The sequence below is a fragment of the Hippocampus comes genome, unplaced genomic scaffold (assembly GCF_001891065.2).
Source record: "Hippocampus comes isolate QL1 unplaced genomic scaffold, H_comes_QL1_v1.1 scaffold299, whole genome shotgun sequence".
Classification (NCBI taxonomy): Eukaryota; Metazoa; Chordata; class Actinopteri; order Syngnathiformes; family Syngnathidae; genus Hippocampus; species Hippocampus comes.
Window position 1 is genome coordinate 378,720 of NW_017805694.1, and position 16,173 is coordinate 394,892.

The 16,173-nt window shown below is 53.8% G+C and overlaps 2 protein-coding genes across 2 annotated transcripts in view; both read right to left on the reverse strand.

The window, feature by feature from the left end:
• The window catches only part of LOC109522953 (calcium/calmodulin-dependent protein kinase type 1D-like), a 12,033-nt gene extending 6,798 nt beyond the window's left edge, over positions 1-5,235 (reverse strand). Inside the window, 2 exon segments of the mRNA XM_019881777.1 lie at positions 580-795; positions 4,733-5,235. Coding sequence (XP_019737336.1) covers positions 580-795; positions 4,733-4,827 — 311 coding nt within the window. The 5' untranslated portion in view covers positions 4,828-5,235.
• Positions 5,236-6,818: 1,583 nt separating this feature from the next.
• Positions 6,819-15,489, reverse strand: dhtkd1 (dehydrogenase E1 and transketolase domain containing 1). Its single transcript, XM_019881798.1, has 17 exons — positions 15,108-15,489; positions 13,422-13,574; positions 12,689-12,900; positions 12,407-12,601; positions 11,700-11,969; positions 10,973-11,144; positions 10,373-10,571; positions 9,980-10,292; positions 9,500-9,584; positions 9,024-9,163; positions 8,800-8,950; positions 8,627-8,733; positions 8,244-8,408; positions 8,055-8,137; positions 7,676-7,839; positions 7,291-7,376; positions 6,819-7,220 (listed from the first exon to the last, which is right to left on the reverse strand). The coding sequence occupies exons 1-17, from the start codon at positions 15,277-15,279 to the stop codon at positions 7,119-7,121; spliced, it is 2,769 nt and encodes a 922-aa protein (XP_019737357.1). The 5' UTR covers positions 15,280-15,489; the 3' UTR covers positions 6,819-7,118.
• Between the last annotated feature and the right edge of the window lie 684 nt (positions 15,490-16,173).

Below are 16,173 nucleotides of genomic sequence, written 5' to 3' on the forward strand. Positions count from 1 at the left end.
TATCCTGCGGAACACAAGATGAGATGCACTTTGTTAAGAACACGCCCTGCTCATCGATAGTGGGGGTTGGGGGGGGTATTTTTTTTTTTTTTTGGGTGAATGCGGGGGGGTTCCCGCGTGCAACACTAAACGAGGCCCCCGCTTTCACACAAAGGCCGTCAGAAGACCAAGAGACAGAAAAGGGGAGGAAAGGCAGAGGAGAATGAAAAGCGGCCAACGCGGGAGGATGGCAACCGTAACCAAGCAACTAGACTCAACGCTCGGCGAGCGGCGGCGCATACGTGAGCTCCCCTCGCGAGGACGGAACGGGCTGCCCATTCCCATCAGGCTCTCCGTGATACTTTGCTCTTTCCGATAATAACAATGAGCCTGTTTTCAAATAAGCGAGTGACAAACAGCTGGAGAGAGAGCGCGAGCAAAAAAAAAAAAAAAAAAGCACAGCAAGGATGCCAAAGGTGGGTCTGCCGGGTCAGCTCACCCCCCCAAAAACAAAACAGGACTAAAAAAAAAATGTGTTTTCATCATTCGTTTGCTGTTCATGGATAGAAAGGCCTGAATGGAGTCAAAAGAATCGACAACAGCAATCGTGAGCAAAACGGTCCACGATTGAAAAGCAAGCGCGATTCCGTCGGCGAGATGCGGCGCGGGCGCACGTCGTCCTACCTCCTCAGCACGGCGATTTCGTTCTCCAGACTCATCTCCTTGCCTTTGAGCGCTTTTTTGGGGATGCACTTGATGGCCACCATCTTTCCCGTCGCCTTCTCCCGCGCCATCACCACCTCGGAGAACGCGCCGCTGCGGGCCGGACAAATTCAAAATCAACAAGGATCGGCAATCAGACGCGTCGTCGGCTTTGCAAAGTGACAGACCGCCGACGGCCGACCCGCCGTTTACTTGGGAAGTCCTGCGTTTTGAACGCCATCGGAGGCCCTTGGTCACACGCCGCGTTGGCACGTCACCATCTGCGTTCCGAGCGGCCCTCGGCGCCGACGGGGGTGGCCCAGAAGGCCGCTCGGCCCCGCTGCTCTCGTGTAAGAAAGTAAAGAGAAGCGAAGCTCCGCCAAACGATTCGCTCGCTCGCTCTTGAGAAATGACAAAACGCGGCGGTGGCGGCGGCCGCGCTCGGGCCGCTCGCTCGGCAAGGTCGGGCGGCGCTTGCGCACGTGACACTCGGGCAAAAGTGCGCCGCCATATTGGGAATGTTGACACAGAAGCGGCAAGGTCTCCGTCGGGCAACGTCCGCCGGTCTGCCGTGTTGGTTTAAGGCAGGACAAACACTGACCGAAAAAAAAAAAAAACTGAGCGTGTGTGTGTGTGTCGTCGATTGCGATTGGCATGCGTTGCTATGAGACCGCATCCACGTTTTCTTGGGCGGGCTTGTCGTTTCCATCCCCGCCGCCGCGTGACAAGAGGAATTGATGCCGGGTGATCCTTTTTCTTTTTTGTTTTTTACCTGCCCTCTCAAAGAGAGGAAGGAGGACAGTCTTCCGTTGCAGTTGACTGGGCCAAATGAAGTCTTTTGCAATGATCGGGCCGCTCAAAAGTGCGCTGAAGAGCGGTCCGAGCGCTTGCGGTGAGATTGGTTCTTTTTCTTCTGACGGAAACGGGGGCGTCGGCAGGCCGCTCACGCACTGCGAGCGACGCGCCCTCGCGTCGGGGGAGGCGCGTTGCGGCCACCTCCGCCCCAATTGGCTCGGCTCACCTGACACGCGGCACCGGACCTTCGTCGTCTTTTTGGTTCGGACGCGAGGCGACCGTGTGAGATTGCGAGCCTCCAAGCGAAAAGTGGCCGTGAGTGCGTGCGTCAGCTTTATATTTTCATCAAGCGCTGTCATGAGGACGGTAGCGGAGGAATGCGCTTCCAAAAATAAAGGTTTTACCGCGCCCCCCCCCCCCGACCCCTTTAATCTAAAGATAGCTTGATAAAAGTTGAACAGGTGCTGACGGCGAGCGCATCAGATTGATTTCTTCTTTGTGAACGAACACTCCAACCTGGACTGAGGCGGTGCCTTGAGATACGACTGACCCGACTTCGGAGCCGTTTGAGACGCAAGCCGTCACTCGCCCACCTGAGACGCGAGCGCGGTATTGCGGAAACGTAGTTCAAGGCAGCGAGCTCGCCGGCCGCTTGCGACTGCTTCCGAGCGTCATTTCAATGCGCCGCCTCCGGCAGGGCGGGCCATCTTCACGCCGAGATATCAACACTTGGCCCTGCGTGGACACAAAGTGGCTTCCAACTTCCGGGTCAGGTTTTTTGGGCTTGATCTGAGCCGGCTGAAAGAGATGCGGTTGCGTTTCCGTAAATCGCATCGATTATACGCGTCAAATGAGCAGACAAATGTCACTTTTTTTGTGTGCGTGTGATCGACTGGCAGCCGGAAGTAGCAGCTGACCAACTGCGATTATTTTTCACCTTCAGGGGGAAAAAAAAAAACAAATCATGTTTGAAATGGCAGCTGTGTAGGACATAAAACGGACATTTTTTTTCTTGCCCCCCCCACCTAAACAAAGCAGATCTCAGGCACCTTTCCAGACACTGCAGTGTGGACCTCGCGACCAACAAACGCGCTGGACTTTGTCAGGCTACTTTCCATGTTCTGACACAAAAGTTTGTCACTAAATCCGAGTCGGCGGAGGCAGACCCCCCCCCAGACGACTGCAAAAGCGGGCCCGTCATTCAACGCGCATTTTGCCAAATGATTCAAGAAGCGTGACAAAGCGTGGACGGCGTAGGTGGTGGCGACGCGTTGGAAGGTAGCAACCGAGGACTTCCATGGTCCTTGTTGCCTAGCTGCCGCTCGCGCGCCATTCAGGCTCCATCCAAGGACGCGCGCCGGCTTGACGCGAGATGTGCCTCGGGAGCGTTTCGGGCGGAGAAAGGAACAGAGGCGACACGGGCGGCTAAAGTCTCACATTCTGGACTAAAAGAAAAGAAAAGAAAAAAAAAAGCCTCGGAGGTCGTAGAAGCGCTGAGTCAATTGGTCAGTTTCGGACGAAGTTCAAGCCGCTTTGTTTGGCCGCTCAGAACTACTGCGACTTGTGTCAGCCGAACAAATCCGACACTTGAACGGAGCTCCAAATCTTCTCATGCGCATCGTCAATTCCTTCACCGGGAAATCAGTGAAAGGTGTGAAACCGGAGAAACAAACACACATCAGACAACAAGGATTCACGGCCTTGTAATCGCATGCATGAACCGCATTGCGCCACACCACGCGTTGCGGGAAGCCAAAAGCAACATTTACCGTCGACCTGAGCTATTGGTGGGCAAACGGGCCCGCAAAGAGCAAAAAACCCTCCTGTCATTGGCACTCGGTGAAATGCATCAGGAAGAAGAATCATGGGCCGAAAAGAAATGGCGCCGGGTGTTGTTTGCAAGTCTGTGACAACGGACCGGTTTCCGCCATTTTGCGTGCAAGCCCGTGTCGCCGGACGCCGTTTTGCGCTGCTCTCAAACGAGCTGCGCCTTGTGAAAAAATGGCTTTTCCGCATCTCTTTTTCGATGCGACGCGCAGTGGAATGTCCTCTGGCCTTTTCGCTTTGCTGATTTTCACCGAGGACTTTGACGGCGAGATGGCTCATTTCTGACCGCCCAGAGAGCGTTGAAAGCGAGCTGGATTTATTTTTAATCGCCCGATCCCGAGCGCTACCCACAATTTGTGCGTTGCCGAAGAACGCGCGTCGCCCGCATCGTTTTCGAAGGGTTGCCATGACAACTACACTCTGTAAACGCTTGTTTGAGCGGCCGGCGACGGTGCGGGAATCTCCCGCAGGCAACCGACGATCGGGCAGCTTCGATGGTACACGTCGTCGTTCCCGAGGCTGAGCCGGACTCAAAACGTTTTCTCTCTTTGCTCTGACTCGAGAGCCGCGCATCGCTCCGCACTGACGCTCGGTCACCGGCCATTCGATTGGAACAATGGCCAAAGCTACCGACATTTTTGACCCCTCATTGAAGCCTTTCAAATGTCCTAACTTCCTTAATTCTGAACATATCCCACACACCCAGTGTGGGACAAATAAAGGATATCTAATCTAATCTAATCTAATATCAACAAAACGCCAACACTGTTTTGTTTCAGCTCTTTCCCAGAAAAATGATATCGAATTTTGCGGTCATGTCGCACCCCCATCATGAATGTCATCCTCCCTGAGCGTGATTTAACATATTTAATGACACGACAAGAAATACTGTACACACTTTGTATGTTTGAATTCGAGAGAGACTGATGAGAAACTCATGTGGAAATCCCAGTGACGGGCTCATAGAAATATCAGCATTGACTTCCGGGAGCGACATCATGAACAGTCACACATAAACACAAACAGGCGAGGTACTATTTGGAGGGGTGGGGGGCACTTTTGAATCAACTACGTAGTCCAGAAGGTAAAGAACGATTAGCGAGAAGGGAATGAGTGAATATGCTCACATCGTTCATAATGATGACAAGTTTTTGAAGAGACAACCGCTGATGTTTGCACTGCGCGTTTGGGAGAGGAAAAAAAATGAACGTCGTGACGTCACAACGGCGGGATCTTTTAACCGTTCAGCGAGAACGTCCGATGAAGGTCGTCACGTGACCTGTCCATTTCATCCGACGTTCATTCAACAGCTGTCGATCGAAGACGTGCGTTTTTTTGTGGCGCCTTTGCGCACGCGCGTGCCGATTGAGAGACAGCGGCCAAAGTTTGCCGCCGAAGAGACAAAATGGACGCGACGATGCTCACTCACGTTCCGAGGACTTCTTTAAAGTCGAACGCACTCTTGATGTCGTCGACGTGTTTCTTCCACGACCCGTCGCCGGACTCGCCGTTCTCTTTCGCCATGTGTCCGAGCAGAAGACGACGGAGGGGGTGAGCTGAGGCCGAGCCGGGTCCAAAGCGGCGTCTGGAGCTCCGCGCGCTTCAAAGGGATGAATGTTGCCGAGCTTCTTAGCCGGCTAATCCGCCGCGTGACGGAGGAAACGCGGTGTCCCTCCTCCTCCCCGTCCTCCTCCCTCTCCTCCTCTCGTGTCGCCTCCCCAGGCCGCTGGTGGTGATACGGGGGAGGTGGAAGGACGCTCGGTGACGCCCTGGCTCCGATTGTGCCTCTCCCTCTCGCCGCCGCCGCCGAGGAGGAGGAAGCAGGAAGAGAGCGTCGAAAGTGGAGGAGGAGTTGCGCGTGTCGCTGAAGTGTTCGCATTGCACCAAATCAGCGGCCGGCGGTCGGTCCGCGGGTCCTCCCGGTCTTCATCGAGCGTTCGGGCTGGCAGGTGCATCCTCAAACGCCCCTTCTCTTGGCTTCCTTCCCTATTTGAGCGACGTCCACTGCATGGTGGGCACCTGTCGCCGGGCGGGCTCAGTCGCGACTGCCCCGCAATGCCAATAAAAATGGACGCAGCTGCAAACGGTTCCCAGCAGAGTTTTGGGCTTACGAGAAGTGTCGTCAATATTTGGATTTCATTAATTCAGGTGAAACAAATGATTGAAAATCGACAAAACTATATCCAATGGTCAGTGAGTCAGTTTGGGTTGCAACTTTTTTTCTTCTGGCAACAGGCTTCTTTTGACCTGGTTTCATTTCTCAGAGAACCTTTTTCTTCCCTTTTCTGCGATGCGCCCGGCCCGGCGGAGCCACCTGAGTTTTCCTTGCAATGACGAGGACAAGGCCGAAGGCTTCAACTCCACCCGTGCTCTGCTCCCAAGCTGACAAACTTCCTCCAAAGAGGACCGGAGACTTCAAGAGCACTGCGTGTGACATGTCCACCTTTTTGGGGGGGTTTTGTTTTTCCCTACAACTTCTTCCTGCCACTTCCTGTCTGTTCAACTTGGCCAGATCCACTGCGAGGCTCAAATCAGGACGAACTCGTCACGGCTTATCAAATGACCAGGATACAACACCGAATTGGTGTTTAAAATTGCATTTAAAAGGGGTTAAGTTAGTCGAGGAGCTCGGCGTGCAAGGGTATCCATTTTTAGTTGATGCCATTCTCCACTGCAGTTAGTTTTCTTACGACGCATTCCTCGCAATTCCCGTGTTGATTTTGAGATTCGTTTACATCACAAAGCTGCATTGTGTACTTAAAAAAGTTAACCTACTAAAAACTACTTAACTGTAGCGGGTCTCCAATTCAGGACTGATTTCAGAGGTTTCTCGCCTCTTTGGGCTTTTAATTTTATCAAGAACAAAAACAGGGGAAGAAATCGCGGTGCCCCTCGTGGCGGCGGAGTGTACTGCAGGTGTTACATTTCAGCCACCTTTCATTCATTAAATTCGCCATTCTCACCATAATTAACACAATTAGACAAGATGGATCTGAAAACAAAGTTAAACACTCTTTCCCAAGGCGCCTTCACGGTGCCCCCACCCCCCCCAAAAAAACGCTACACAAGCCATAAGCACAAAAATAGATTTACTTGCTCAAAATGCCACTTTTTCCAAATCCCAATTTGTTTTATTTACACGAGCGCTTGTGTGATGTGAGATTTTTTTTTTATCACCGACGGCACGGTTAAGTCACAACACATCGTCAAGTCGTCGCTTCTCATCCCGCATGTCCAGTCCACGCTTCGCACCAAGACATTTTCGGTGATCCGAAAGTGTTCAAATGTCATACCCCGAATAAGAAGTTCCAGTTTCTCATTTGATGATTGAAAATGCAAACGTTCTTTTGGGCAGCAGCTGCATGTTAAATGAACCCGGCGTTCATATTTTGGGAAACTGGGAGGAAACCGCACTCGAGGGCGAGGGCGAGATGATATGCCAACCCCACCCACGAAGGAGAGTTCCCACGCCGAAGCTCAGGACTGTGAGGAAGTTGCGCTCTGCACTTAGTTTTTTCTCTTGTCATTGATGCTCGCTATGGCGAAAACGATTGCGATTTGCGTTCATTTCTTGATCGGCGGTATGACCAATGATCCGTCGCCGATGCCATCATTGGTTTGGAAACATCTCCGAGGCCTTGACTGAGATTGATTCGCGACGTACACCGAAAACATGTTGCGAGGGATGATTTAAAAAAAAAAAAAAGCCTACGAAAAGCTCATGTCCATAATCGCCTGCCACCCGAAGATGCGATTTCTGTTCAAAGTTGGTCACGGCTGTGAAGGCGGCGGGCGAGTCATTCTGCTTTTTCTTTTTACGAGAAGGTGGCGGTGAGGAGGGCCTCCTGCTGCTGATTGTGCAGGGTGCCGATGCCCACGGCGGGGGCGGGCAGCGCGGGTCGGCTTACTAAGCGCAGCTGCGGAGGACAGAAAAAGGTCACTTTTTTTTTAGGGGGGGGGCTTTTGGGGAGGGGAAACGAGGCTCACCTTGCAGGACAGCTGCTTCTCAAAGCGGGGAGCCACGAAAGACCACGGGCCCATGTTCTGAGGCTCCTCCTGACTCCAGATGAACTCTGCGGAGGCAGACCGATTTGAAATCGGGACTCCGTCTGTGTGCTGCTGGTGGTGGAGTAACTGGATGTTTTCGAAAATTAACTCATTCACTCCCAAAGACGATTTTAAACGTCTTTTCAGACTTGGTCTACAATTGGCTGGTACTGAATGAGTTGGGAAAAAAATTGCACCACGCCCCCAACCTGGGACATCGGCCCATTCGGCCAACCCCATATTAGGACCGCCTCTCTCATGTTCATCAAAGGAGCGGGAGGGAGGCGGGATGCTGCGAGCATCGGCGCGGCGCGGAGGCACGCACCTTTAGCGTTGGGATACTTGTTGAGTTCCATCTGGAGCGCCTGCAGCGGGAAGGGACACAGCTCCTCCAAGCGGATGAGCGCCGAGTCCTGCTTGGCCGCGGCGTCCCTCCGCTTCAGCAAGGCGTAGTAGTGTTTGCCAGAGCACAGCACCACTCTCTGGACGCTGAGGGGGAGGGGGGGCGACAAAAACAGCCTTGGAGCCAAGATCAACAAAGACAAATATCAGCCATGTTGCGACGGTGGTAGCTTGGCTCGCAAGTTTCACCGCCTCTGCGTCTGAATGCATCAGAATCCCATTTTCATTCCAAAAGAACCCCGCAAAGAACAAAAAAAGTGAGCCAAGGTGCCACGACGTTAGTGCACGGGAGGGTTTTCTACTTGTCGGGCGAGACGGACGTATCCCCCAACACGGGTTTGAACGATGTCCCCGGCGCCATTTCCGTCAAACTCGACGCAGCCCCCTTCAAAAAAAGAAAACAAAAACAAGTCATCTCAGTGTACAACCGTCGCCCCCCCCCAAAAAAAAGTGGACTTTGGCATCGGTCCAAGAGCAACGGCGCCACTCACGGGAAATCGCAGCAACATCTTTGGTCCGACCACGATGAGAGGCTTGCGGAAGTTGCGGATCATCTGCCGCCTGAGCAGGTGGAAATACTGCGCCGATGTGGTGGGGTTGACCACCGCCATGTTGACCGTGTCCCCGTCCACGCCCCCCTCCTCGCTGTCGCACATCTGAGGGCACAGGGGCAGCGGGAGGGAGGGGCGCGTGAAATCGGAAGGCGGCGGTCGGCCGAGGCCAGGCCAAGCGACCGTCGCGCGCCGACACGTGGCGCTTTGTCCAATTGTATCATTTCAGCGTGACAGCGGTTGCTTTTGAAGAGGTGAAGCAGGTCGCCGCTGGGGGCGCAGGAGCCGGCAGCGTGGCATTGTTGTTTGCTTTTTGCGTTCACCTGCAGGAAGCGCTCCACGCGACAGGAGGAGTGCTCCGGTCCGGCTCCGTCGTAGCCGTGAGGCAGCAGGATCACCAACCCGCACTGGAGCAGCCACTTGGCCTCGCCTGAAAACGGCAACGGGTCACATCCCGAGAGGCGCGCCGAGCATCTGCCAAACGGCGAGGCCCTACCTCCTGAGATGAAGGTGTCAATGATGATCTGAGCGCCGTTGAAGAAATCTCCAAACTGAGCTTCCCAGATGGGCAAGAGCTTGGGCTGGGCGATGCTCATGCCGTACTCGAACCCGAGCACCGCCTCCTCAGACAGCGGACTGTTGCATACCTGCCGAGACCTCGCCGTCAACAAAACGCCGCGCTTCAAACGGCGGCGGCGGCCGTGCGTGTCGTCTTTGTACTTCGAGGAAGCCCGTCTGCTCGGGGCTGATGTGGTTGAAAGGAACGAAGGTGTCGTTGGTGTCCTGGCACACCACCATGGCGTGCCGCTGACTGAAGGTGCCGCGGCCCACGTCCTGCCCGCTGATTCGAATGTTGAAGCCTGCAACGATGGCGTCAGATGCGATTGGCGGCGGCCTCGACGTGCGACCGCGTCTCGCGACGATACCTATCTGCCGGTTTGACAGCTCGACCGTCGTGAACCGCCAAAAAGTCGTGTCGCTTTTAAACTACCGTCACATTTTTCTTGAGTTTTTACGACACGATACTTAGCGTGAGGTCCCACGATTCTGCAAACAAATTTGTTTCAACTCCTAAAAACTAAAACCAAAGCATTTTGGTGAAAAACCGAAACAAAACCACCCTAAAAACAAACTAAATACTGTACAACAAAACGACCGGACGAGACAGAACGGTCCGCCGCGAACTGATTTCCCACCTTGGCAAAGGAGTGAAGCAAAAGCCAAAGCCTCTGCCGTGGACCAGTCCAGTTTGGTCCCCTCCTCGAGCTTTTGGAGTCGGGCCTGAGCACGCGGACAAAACCTGGTTTCAATGGGCGTGTCTTTGCAGTGGCTGTTTTCACAAGTTGAAATGGCTTTCACGTGCGAGGGACTTTCTTTCTTGGGGCATCTCTGGGCTCTCTCGGGCCCAGATTTTCCCCAAGTGCAGGCGGGTCTGGGACGTAGTGATGGACAGCTGAAGCTTCATGAAGCGCTTGTGATCGGTTTTGAGATGGCATTCTTAGAGAGGAATTGGAAAAAAAAGAAACCTTTCCATTGCACTCACCTTGATATTTCAACCAAGAGCACCATCTCGAGGAGTCAAAAGAGACCACGAGTGCTTCGCGAAGCTTCGTTTTTTCCCATCGCCGCCGGCACGTACGCCCCACGGTTATATCGTTTCACGCGAAAGTCCGTACCTGCGCGTGGGTCTTGACGAGGTGGCCGTGCAAGCGGATGTGCTCGGGGACGTCCACGGACTTGGCTCCGACGAAGCGCAGCAGCGGAACGGGGACGCCCGTATCCCAGGAGGTGACCCGGGCCTGGGGCTCCACCAGGTCCCCCCAGCGGCCCTGCAGGTTGGTGGGCGGGGGGCTGTACACCGTCATGTTGGCCAACTTGTCGTTGAGCCGGCCGTAGTGGTCCGCCTTGATGCGGTCGCGCTCGGCCTCCGTCATCAAGCCCTCGGAGATGAGCCGCTCCGAGTAGGAGTCGGGGACGCTCTTGCGGGAGCTGCCGGGAGGCAAGAAAGCCCACGGCGGGAGTTGAGGCCAAAAAAAAAAAAAAAAATCTCTCTCTGCGTTTGAACTGACCGGATGATCTTGTACATGGCCGGGTTGGTGAAAAAAGGCTCGTCCAGTTCGTTGTGGCCCCACTGGCGGTAGCAGATGAGGTCCACGATGACGTCCCTCCTGAAGCGCCGCTGGTAGTCCACAGCCAGCCGAGTGGCCCGCACCACCTCCTCCGCGTCGTCGCCGTTGACGTGGATCACGGCGCAGTTCACCATCTTCCCTGAAGTCGGTAGATCATCAGTGCCATTGACGGCGCTCCATCGCCGAGAGGTTTTGGTTTTTGGGGCGGGGGGACGTGAGCATTGCTGTTTCTTTTCATGCGGTTGGAAGACGTTTCAGATTTTAAAGTTGGCCACCGTCAGTGTCGTGCCCCAACACGTCGCGCAGCACTGAGCTGGACTGGGACGCATGCGGGCTCGTAATTAACAGCAAGAAGAAGAGGCAGAGAAGGTCCACAACGAAGCCAGTCATCGCTGACAACATATAAGCCTCGTCGTACGCTCTTTTGGGATGGGTTACTGCCACATATGTTTAAAAGTAGCGTTGTTTTGGGGGTTGTTTGCTTTTTCGGATATGGCGTCTTGTATATATGTATATATTTTAAAAAAACGGGTGACTGACCGACGTCGCTGCAGTAGAGAGACGATCTGCCCCTCTCGGACGGAGTGGTGTAGCCCACTTGGTTGTTGACGATGAGGTGGATGCTGCCGCCCACTCTGTAGTGCGGGAGGTTGGAGAGGGTCAAGGTTTCGGGAACGATGCCCTGGCCCGGGAAGGAGCCGTCGCCGTGGACCTGGGCGCACAGCAATCGCATTTGCACATGCTTCACCGTCATCGTTTTCCAGCGGATTCTTGACAAAGTACAATCGCTCCAGTTACCGGTCCGATCATGAATACGATCAAGAAATGCGGAATACCTCCGTTGAAAATTGTTCATTTCCAGAAAACACTTCTCGTTTTTGAAATTGTTTGTCGTTAGAAGCGCATGCAAAGTGGTTGAACGCACAGTATGTATATTTTTGTGTTCCATCATCTAAGCAATTCTTTGATTTGATGAAGAATAAAATGGAATTTAAAAAAACAAATAGATCATGTCAAGAAAACAATTCATTTGTTATTTTGGATCATTTCAATTTGGAAATTCATAAAAATACTAAATTGCTAGAAAAACACGAAAAATTTTACTTCCCCACCAGTTGTACAAAAACAAACAAAAAAAGGCCGAAAACTACGACTCCACGCTACGTACGCGTGGGTGCTCAGCCAACGCTGCGTCGGCGTCGCTTGGTTGCCTTGACCCGGCCGCGCTCAGCCCCGCCCCTGCTATTTGAAAGTGGCGAGCGCCAACCTGCAGACAGACGACTCGGTCCCCCGGCCGGGCGTGCTCGTCGGGCGAGTAGTCGCCCTCCTTCCGCAGCTGCTGCAGGGCCCGCGTCTTGCCCTGAGCGACGGGGTTGATGGCCTCCAGGTGGGAGGGGTTGGGCAGCATGGTGACGTGAAGCCGGGGCCCCGCCCCCACATCCAAGTCCACCGACGACGTCAGGTGGGACAGGACGTCCCCGATGGCGGGCGACGTGTCGGGGAACTCGCTCAGGCCGCGCATCTTACGGAACATCAGCTGGACAATGACACGTACGGAGACGGAAGCCATCAATACACCGACGAGGCGAGACGGTGGGGGGGCAGAGACGGTGTGAAACAGAGACCGAGAGAAAGAGAGAGAGAGAGAGACTGCAGCTCCATGCCTGCTTTCAATCCATCTCATGACGCTTGCTGCATCTCGCCAGCAGAGGGCACAATGGATTGAGCTGCAGAAAAAGCTGCCGGCAACCGAAACAAAAGAAGTAAGGTTTGACTTGACGGTCAAGACAATGTGCAGGGAGTGAGCCCTGAAGAACCTCTCCAAGTGTGGAACCATTCACTGGGGGGGGACCAAATAATTATTTCTCTTTGATGGTGACGTTTTAAAGACAGCCAGAAGGCCAAAATCAAAATGGCGGTCTTCCTGGGAAGACCGAAACTCACTTTTCCCCGCCGCCGCGTTCGTCTGCTTACCTCTGGCGGGAACTCGAGCAGGCCCGTCAAGAGGTTGAGCCGCCCCCGGTGCGGCATGCCGATGACCACGTCGGTGACGCCGGCCCGGGCCGAGCGCTGGAAGAGCTCATGGAAGAAGCCCATCATGCTCTCGGCTCCTTCTCCGCCGTAGCGTTTCACCGTGGAAAATTTGGTGGCCAGGAAGCGGTCAAATTCCTGCAGGGAAACCAGAGATGGGCGCTCGCTTTCGTTAACGTCGGCCCCGCGGACGACTGGCGTCGACCGGCGGCCGCTCGCGCCGACCTGCGACTCCAGCATGAGCTTGGCCAGGCTCCTCCTCTCGTCCGAGGAGAAGGCGGTGCTCTTGAGCTCCTCAAAGCGGTCGGCCATCCATTCCCTCTCCTCGGCGCCGCGCAGCTGACCGGTCTCCACGGACAGGTGGCCGCAGTAGGCCTCCTCCAGGTAGGCCCGGACCTCGTCCGCCGACGCCTCCGCCTTGCCCAAGTGGCGCAGTCCTGCACCGAGGTGGAGGTCGCGACACCGCCGTTCGTGCGTGGGGGCAAAAAGCGAGGTTTGAGCAAAAAACAGGAATAAAAGCGGCATCAAGTACACTCGCACCTTTTTCTTCCCCACCCATACCAGAGCGAGTGCTCAGACTCTTGCATACTCACCAGTAACGACTACTGACAAGGAAGACTGAATCCAAGTTTTTTGCCTTAAGTATCAGCGGCTAAGTATCAGGACCGTCCCGGCCAGAATAGTAGCCGTCCCGAATGCGATCAACAATGAACTGTGCCGGGTGGACAGACACTCGCCGACGCAGCTGAACCCAACCGGTGTCAAACTCGAAGCCAGCGGACCGCAGACCGGCCTCGACGGCAAGTGATGTGGCACGTGACGGCTTTCAACTATTTTTTTCTTGCCTTTTCTGTTCAACACTACATGTCCACCCCAGAAAAAAAAGTGTCAAAGTGCGTGAAGAGAAGCACAGCATAGCGCGCGACACGCACACGCCTGCAGTGCAAGAGTGGTCCACCTGAGGTGTTGAACGGTCCGCCGAGGGTGCCCGTGAGCGCGCTGATCTCGGGAACGCTGTCCACGACGGGCATGTGGGGCAGCAGGGGGTTAATTTTGGCCAGCTTGTGTCCATGTGCTCGGTAGGCCTCCACCAGGCGGGCCAGGCCGTGATCTGAAAGACAAGCGAACCGAGGGTCAGGCGGGCGTGCACAAAGGCCATTTCCTTCGTCTGCCTTTCACAACAAGCCTATTCCACATTGTGACTTTTATTTCGGCAAACCGCATTTACTATTTCTGACAAACCCCATTCCACATTGTGACTTATTTCGGCAAACCGCATTTACTATTTCTGACAAAGCAGAGCTAGCCTAACAAAAAAAAAAAATGCACCACACGGGCTAACAATACTAGCACCACCGGCGTCGCAATACTTGTCAAACTTTCAATCATGTATATTTGAACATAAAAAGTAGCAACATATCCAGACAGAGCATATTGTAGCCCTTATCGTAGCGAAGGTGCTGTGGGAGACTGCGGACAGGCCAGCCTCCGCACGCAAAGTTCAAGTCAAGCCATTCGCCAAAGGGATTGCTCACAAGGCGCATTACAGTGATCGGCAGCCAGCTGGCGTCCTTGGCCACCTTCAAAATAAAAGCTATTCCGACTCGTGCGTGCACGTCAATGGTTTGGATTTAAAATCACTTGTCAGAGGTCAGGGAACCATGAGTTCGCCCAGGGAGAATGAAAACTTTCTCAGTGTCGCACCAAGAAATGTTCTGAACATGAGACAGAAATTAAAGTCAATATTAACTCTGCATCAATGACAATCATGACACCTGATTTTTCTTTTTTTTAATCATTAAAAAATGAGTTTTCGTGATCCCAAAACCAGTCCAGGTTTAGGGACCAGCGGGTATCCAACCACAGTACTTTCATGAAGATGTGGTTTTGTGCAACAAAACATCATATCTTAATGAAAGCATTTTGGTTGAATAGCTTGGATAGCCTCGTGTGGGCTCGACCTGGTCTGGTTGCGCGATAACAAAAAAAGTCACTTTATTTATTTATTTTTATTAAGCGTAATGGTCAAAATTGCAGATTTCAACGGCCATTTGTTTTGAAAATGGAACATCAGTTCCGAACGAAAGTCACATCGGAGAGACGGAAATCTGAGAACGCGCACTTTTTCAAATGTTTTGGGACATTTACAATGAGAACTGACTAGTTATTTATGCTTTGCTGCCGTTGCGTTTCGCCTCGCCGCTTGACAATTTTTTGCCATCGTTGTAGGTCGTGACGTCTTGGAGTAGTTGAACGTGAGAGGTGCAGTCGCTCGATCAAAGTTGTCTTACCGCCCGCAACTTGCGGAAAGCCACGGGGGCGCCCTCGGCAGACTCGCCGACAACCATTTTGTCAGCGCGCCGCCCGGAGGCAAAAAGCGTCCTCCCGGAATTGCAACGGTGACGCTTGCGCTGGGGGAGGGGCCTGGGCCGGGTGACACGAGCTGAAGCCGGAGAGTGTGGCGGCGTGCTCCCAAAGCCACGCCGAGCAGCCTGCGAAACGGCCCGTGTGGGACGCTGACTTTGAGCGAACTCGGCGAGGCGGCAAAAGGCACGCCGAGAGCTTTCCGGCGTGGGGCCGAAGCCGCGTCTTTGCTCGAGAGAACTGAAAGCAGCGCGTTAAGTAGTCCGCGTCGGACGCTGACCTTGATTGAGTGCGGTGATGCGCTGGCTCAGCGATTCGTCCCCGCCGGGGCTCCGTTTGGGACGGTAGCCGTAGACTCCTCTCTCGGTGTGGTAACAGCAGCCGGCGGCCCGGCCAAACGCCTCGAGCGGCAGCCGCCTGGTGGAACTTTTCAGGAAAAGAGCGGCTGACATGGCACGAACAGTAGAGCTCCGAAGCCGGAACAACAGCGGAGGGAGTAATCGCCTAAACCGAAGGCGGTTGGCTAGCGATTCCAACTCAAACCTTATTGGCCAGCAGCGAATTTTAGTTCTGGTCTCGCCGACGAACGATGGTTTCTCGGAGATGCACGTCAGACGTCACTTGTCACTACTAAGTCACGCGTGAATGGAATCGAATGTGTCCGACACGCCAAAGACCGCGAAGCGCTCGATAGCGACGTCGCAGAGAGGAAACGACAGGTGGCGGATGAGATTTGACGCGTCCACGTCCTCCCTCGGAGGTCGTTCATTCGAAATTTGCGTCGGAGAGTGCAGTGAGCGTTCACGGCTTTTGGACATCGTGGGCGAAGTTCGAGGACAACGTGCCAGCTACCTTGGAGGCGTTCCGCGTTGGTCGAGATTTGTTCAAGGGCTTCCCTCTTGACTCGTAATTTCCAATTTTGTGTTGGAAATTGCCCCCCCCCCCACCCTTGTTATATTTAGCCCCCGTGGGTAGAAATTGGACACGTAACAATCAGGAGCGATGTTTTCAGTTCCGTTCATTCCTTCAAGCGGTCCCTCGTCATTTCGAGTTGTATTTTGGAAACAACTTTTTGCCCATTATTAAATTTCCTACGTTTACAAATAATCACAGTTGGCATTTAGAGGTGGCAGACTGCTGCGTTCAAATACACACCCTTCATTCAAGTTTTGAATTAGATCCTACTGAGCTGAGAACTATTGGGAGTGTTTTGGCAGGTAGCGAACGTTGCGTTCCCGACAGAGGTCGTTCAGTTCACAAATGTTCCAACAGTCGTCAAACGTTCGCCTGCATTTTTTTTTTGTCGCAAAGCGATTTTGAACATTGAAAACATTTGACACACACAC